The 5,829-nt window shown below is 56.4% G+C and overlaps 1 protein-coding gene across 2 annotated transcripts; it reads right to left on the minus strand.

Moving 5' to 3' along the window:
* Positions 1–518: 518 nt before the first annotated feature.
* On the minus strand, positions 519–2,761 carry NKX2-8 (NK2 homeobox 8). Of its 2 annotated transcripts, XM_035260359.3 has the most exons (3): positions 2,595–2,761; positions 2,144–2,380; positions 519–1,404 (listed from the first exon to the last, which is right to left on the minus strand). In XM_035260359.3, exons 2-3 carry the CDS (start codon positions 2,298–2,300, stop codon positions 836–838), a joined length of 726 nt encoding a protein of 241 aa, XP_035116250.2. In that variant the 5' UTR covers positions 2,301–2,380; positions 2,595–2,761; the 3' UTR covers positions 519–835. The 2 variants fall into 2 exon arrangements, with proteins under 2 accessions (XP_035116250.2, XP_002753874.2); XM_002753828.4 differs by lacking the exon at positions 2,595–2,761 and having other exon boundaries at positions 2,144–2,517.
* Positions 2,762–5,829: the final 3,068 nt, after the last annotated feature.

The raw sequence follows: 5,829 nt of genomic DNA on the forward strand, positions 1-5,829 counted from the left end.
CGATGCTCATCAGGCCCCCGAGCGCTTGGCTCCTGCGCTCTGGAAACAGCTTGCAGCCAGGCCTGGGTTGCTGCGGTGCAGTGCGCCGCACACCTGGCCTCCCGGCTCATTTCTGGAGAAGCTCCTTCTGCCCTGTCGCGGTCCGCGGGGTTGACTTTTCGGTATTTGGAACGCCAGCAGCTCTGGGAGCCCAGCGGAGCCTCGGAGTCACTCTGGGGCCAGAGACGCCTCCCGCTGACAAGCATCCCAAAGTTGCCTCAGCTTCCTCTTCTCCTTTTCTTCCCGCGCCCAATCCTGACACCACCGCCCTTGCCGCCGCCGCCCCTCCCCAGCCCCGAATCTTTCTAAAGCCGTCTTGGGGCTGTAATCCTCCCTTCCACCCAACCGGGGCTGGGCCCCACTTAGCCAGTCAAGGGGCGAGCGGGCGCTGCGAACAGCGGTCTGGTGAGCACAGTCCTGCCTACGTTCCAGGCAGGCGCACAGGGGACCCAACCCTACACATTTTATTTTCGAACCACGAGGAAAAATACTCTATTTTTTAAAAAATAACTTGCTTCCCAAACAAATCGCTATTTAAAAATATACAAATAAGGTCCAAGCATAAAATGTAACTCTGAGACAGGTCCTGTCGAAGGAGGGGGAGGGGCTCTGGCACACTTCCCCGGTGTGTGCTTGCGCGACGGCAGGTGAGGGCGCGTCAGGGGACCCTGACGCCCAAGGAGATGGGGCTGCAGGGAGGCAGCTGAAGAGCCTTCCAAGTATTCAGCTCCAGCCCTGTTCCAGCCGCAGAGCGCGCTCCAAAGTCTGGGGTAGCCCCAGGTGCACCCCAGCAGCCTCACCAGTTCCAGGAAACCAGGGCGGGGGGCGCTAAGTGCTGGTAGGCGGGGAAGAGGCCAAGCGCCGAGCTGGGGCCGAAGGCGGGGTAGGCCGGCAGAGGACAGGCGGCGGCCAGAGGGACGCCGCACTTATCCTGGGCTACGGACGTTTCCGCCTCGCCGCCACCGCCGCCGCCGCCGCCGCACAGCTGCCCGTCGCGAACAAGCACCGGCACCACCACGCGACGCAGCAGGCCGGGCGTGGCGTGCAGCTCGGTGGATGCTGCAAGGTCGGACGACTCCGCGGCCCCCGGCGCGCGCGCGCGCTTCAGCTTGTAGCGATGGTTCTGGAACCAGATCTTGACCTGCGTGGGCGTGAGGCGCAGCAGGCTAGCCAGCTGCTCACGCTCCGGCGCGGAGAGGTACCGCTGCTGCCGGAAGCGCCGCTCCAACTCCAGCGTCTGCGCCTTGGAGAACAGCACCCGCCGCTTTTTCCTTTTCTCCGCGTCGGAGCCCGGAGACGGGGGCCTAGCTGACGGCAGCTGCGACGAGTCTGGCGGGCTGGTCTCCAGGCTGCTCTCGTCTGAGGCTAGGGACGGCAAAGGAGACACGCGCGGGTGAGACGCTGGACCTCGCCGAGGGCCTGCTGCCCTTCTGGCACGAGCGTGGAGCCACCGGCCGGAGGGCACGCCCACTAGCACGCGACTTTCGGGGTGAGGCCATTTCCTGAGTCTACGTCTGGAAACCCACCTCTCCGAATGCGGTGACCTCATTCATACCACAGCAGTCTCAGCGGGCCTGAGATCGTGCCCCCAAGAAACCCACCCCGGGGCCCTCTTAACATGTCCGCACCGGTAGCTGCGCGGGCCGACCTGTTTATCACAAGCTGGGTCACCATCGCCGGCCTCCTCCAGGTCGACTGCACTGCAGTAAGCTTAGGTTTGCGGAGCCCTGGGTGGGAAGGGGTGGGGGTAAACTCGCCAACACTCCAATCCCAGACCAAGGCCTGGAGATCGTGGCAGAGTTTTCAGGCTTGAGATCAGAAGGGAGGGAGACGGCATGTTTTAAATATTTAAATATTCCGACCCTAGGAATCACCAGACACAAAAATCTCAAATCTCGGGGCCAGGCAGGCATCTGCTCTCAGGATGTGCCTACTGGGACGAATGCGTTAGGGGTTCGAGGATAGGGCTCCTGTTTTCAAGACTGAGGAAATCCAGACCCTGGGCTGGGATTTCGGCTTCCTGGCCCCGCGTGGGCCGGGCCCTTGATTCTGCTGCCCCACCCCTCCTACCTCCCACCTGCACCGCAGTCCACCGCGCACTCACAAAGGTAGTGGCCATGCTCCGAATCCAGCCAGGCGGCGCAGGGGTCGGGCTGGGGGGCGCGTGGTTCTGGCTCCCGCCTCGGCATGTGCTGCGTGTCCTGCTCGGGTAAATCTAGAAGGCTGCGCACAGTGAAGCTCTGGCGTCCAGAGGTGGCCATGGTCGAGGAGGGGGCAGGGCAGGCTGGAACCGAGGAGCGGCCGGGACGCCTCTCCTACGGACGGGCGTGGGAGGTGCTCGCTATGCGCGAGCAGCCGGGATATTAGAGCATTTACAGCAGAATCCCTGTTTATATAAACAGCTCTTCCCACCCTGGTCTCTTTGAAAGCCGAAGTCCGGGTCTCCAGGGTGTTAAGTACCTGAATGAGCGCTGGACCAAAGCCGGGGCCGAGCCCGGAAGGTGCCACCTCCGCCCCCGCCCCGCCCCGCACCCCTCCCCTCGGCGTCCAGTTACCTCCCAGAGGCGGCAGGAAGCAGCCTTCGGTATTAGCGATTCTGTCTGATTAGCCCAAAGTGGGGACAGATAATGGGGATTGTTACCAGTGAATAACATCTTGGGTGGCGAGCGGTGGCCACCACCCGCCCGACCCAGCCCCAGCTTCCTCCTCCTCCTCTAGATCTGACTTGAGGCCAGACCCCGCGGGAGCGCCGGGAACGGTGGGGGCCACAGGGGTGGGTTTATGAGCACCCAGGAATTTATTCCCTATTTGCTTTATTCCTCGAGCTTGTTGGCTGGATTGTTAGTTTCCCGCAATTATCCAGAAAGTGATTCACGACGCGGCGTTAAACTCTGAAGCGCTCCCTTTCTCTTTTTGGTTGGGCCCCTCTAAGGATTCAGGATGACAAGTTTCAGGAGAGCACAGAGGATAGCCTGGCCCTGCCAGCATCGGGCCAAAGGTTTCAAAGGCCGCTGGAAGCCTCAGATCACCCCATATATCCCCCAACAGCCTCAGGGGTGCTGAGGAAGGGCTGGGACAACATGCGGAGCCGCAGCTCCGTGTCTCCACAGGCCAGGAAAACGGCCGGCAAAGCTGGCTCCCAGTCTGTCCTCAAAAACGGAGGGGCATGTAGCCAACCTTCTTCTTCTTTTTTTTTTTTTTTGCTTTTTTTTTTTTTGCCAAGCTTCTTAAGTCTACAGTGCCGGTCTCTTTGGCCCAGCTTTGCCCGGCCGCTGCAGGTCTCAGAGCCCAGGCAGATGAGCTTCGAAAATTTGGGCCCAGGCCCATTCTAGAGCCTACGGGCGGCTGCGTTTCTCAGGGCGTCCTATGAGGGTTTTGAGGCCTCCTTGGAGTCGCCAGATGATCTGGCGCCACTTGTTCGCCTTGTCGCCATAGCCTCAACTTCAGTCGCAGTACCTGGGCTTTGGCCTTTGCTCAGGAGCCAGCCCATGGCCTGCGCTCCCCTCTAGAGCGTGGCAGACCCTGGCGCTGCTGCCCGGCCTGGTCGGGGAATGGACCAATAGGGAGAATTAGGACAGGGCTCACCCGGCAGAAAATAACACCGGCCAGGGGTTTCTCTGGGATCTTCTAGTTTCCACAGCCCCACCCTAGAAAATGATCAATGTAGGAGGAGGCTCAGGGAACCCGTAGGCGTGGATACATTTTGTTGGCCCATGGCCTCGCCCCGGCCTTGCTTCAAACTACAGCTCAGGAACGCCCTCTCAGAGGCCTCTACTCCTGAAGCTAGTAGTTTGGATATTTAGTTGCTAAATCGTAGCGAAGGTCTCTGTACTTGGGTGGCTGCACCAGCAGTCCTGGCTCCTCCCTGGCTGAACTCGAACCTGGCTCGGATGCGGCGGCTGTAGCCCCGCCAAGCCCCGCACACCCTCCCCAGCAGCCTCCCTATCAAGTGTGCCGGAGGTGCTCGGGGCTGCACCGCGCACTGGGTGGTCGGGCAGAGGCAACCCCAATACAGGCCAACTGCTAGGCCGCGGACAAAGGGGAAATGGAGCTCGACGCCCCGGACCTGTTGGAAGCATTTGTTCCAGTCAAGATTTTGCATTTGTTCAGTCCGGAATAATGCGTGATTGACGTCTGCTCACAATGCGCTTTAGCGCGCGGGGATAAATCGGAGCTTGTCCGGTGTTGTCATGGTTTTCAATGGGGTTCAATGGGATTGGGAGCACGATCAACTCTGCTGGCCGTCTTTCCATGGCCCCGGCAATAGATTTATTAGTTATGTCTTTTTAAATAAGATTAAACTGAAATGACTTGGCTGTCTTCTCTGCAGACGGGGCCCGGGTGGGAACCTGGAGTGGACAGAGGGCATCGGAGTCTGGAAACCCGCCTTTCGCAGCGTCCCAGTTCCCGATCCCCCAGCATCTAGAGAGTGGGCAGGTCGCAGAATGGCTCCAGGCCTCGCGGACTTGTCTCTGGCCGGAGCCCAAGGCCTGGCAATCTCTGCCAGCCTACCTTCCTAGTGAGAAGTTGAGGAACTGTCAAAGACCGTCTTGGGGAAGCAAACGTTAAGACTGATTCTTGAACTATGAGGTCTTGAACTATGAGGCTGTGTCACGTAGTAGGAGCTCTGGCCTAGAAATCGGTTTGTATCCTCGCTCTGCCCCTACCTAGCTCTAACCACCTCACTTCTCTAAGCTTCCTTTTTTTTTTTTTTTTTTTTTAATTCGTCTGATACAGAAGAGAATAGGAGAATACATTTGGCAATTTCTAAGGACCCTACCAGTTTTATGATTCTGTATGCCAGGAATTTTTCTAAACCTGTCTTCATTGTAACATTTACCAGCTGGTCATTTAGACTCCTTCCTCCCTCCAGTTCTTGAATTCTTAGCCCCAGCACTGACTCCTTCTCTAGGATGTTCTAGGAAAGGAGTTGTTATCTTTCCAGTTTCTCAAGGATCCTCCACAGGAGTAGGGTGGGGTGAATAACAATTTAGGGTAGAGAACCAAGTCAGGAGAAGCAAAAGAAGAGTCTTTCCTTGAGGGACTGACCTCTCTTAGCCTTTTAATCTATTTAACATCCTAAGCCCACACTGACATGTAGAAATAAGTAAATGGTGCTCTTCAGCTCTTAAGAGCTCTTCAGCATCAAATATTTGCTCTTACTCTTAGTGTTTGGTTCCTAAAGCAGAGATACATCCACCATCTAGCATTTGTGCTCTGGGGAGGACTTGGCCCTGGGATTTGCTCCAAATATTGCTGCTGGCTTCATGTTCCCTGGCTTGGGGAAGAGTGTTCCTGGGCCTCGGTCTGCATTTTAGATGTCCCAGGAAAACCCTGTAGCTCCTGGTTCTAAAAAGGGCTGCAACTTCCTGGCTTGATCTTGGATTCCCTTCTCCTCTGCCATAAGTGCCTCTGCTATAGGCCAACCTTCCTCTCAACTCTGTTCTGCAGATTTAGCTGAATTATCTCTGAGAGCTAGAACCCAGGGGCTCCAATAAATTGTTCCATATAAACTGTGCTTTTTGAAAAAATGTAGTAAAGCCAGAATTAGAGAAAGGTACTTTCTATATTGCCTTTTCACATCAGATAAATTCATAGACATGGGAGGGAGGAAATTATTTTGATATTGGGTCAATAGGAAAAGGCAGTCAACTTAATCATAAGTGTTTTTATGCATTGGAGATAATGTACAAATTGCCTCCAATTCCCAGGAGATTCTTAAAGTCACAAGTAAGCATCTAACTGGACATTATTTCCAGATTTTCGTATATGTTTGGTGTTCTGGACACT

Source organism: Callithrix jacchus, chromosome 8 (assembly GCF_049354715.1).
Source record: "Callithrix jacchus isolate 240 chromosome 8, calJac240_pri, whole genome shotgun sequence".
Lineage (NCBI taxonomy): Eukaryota > Metazoa > Chordata > Mammalia > Primates > Cebidae > Callithrix > Callithrix jacchus.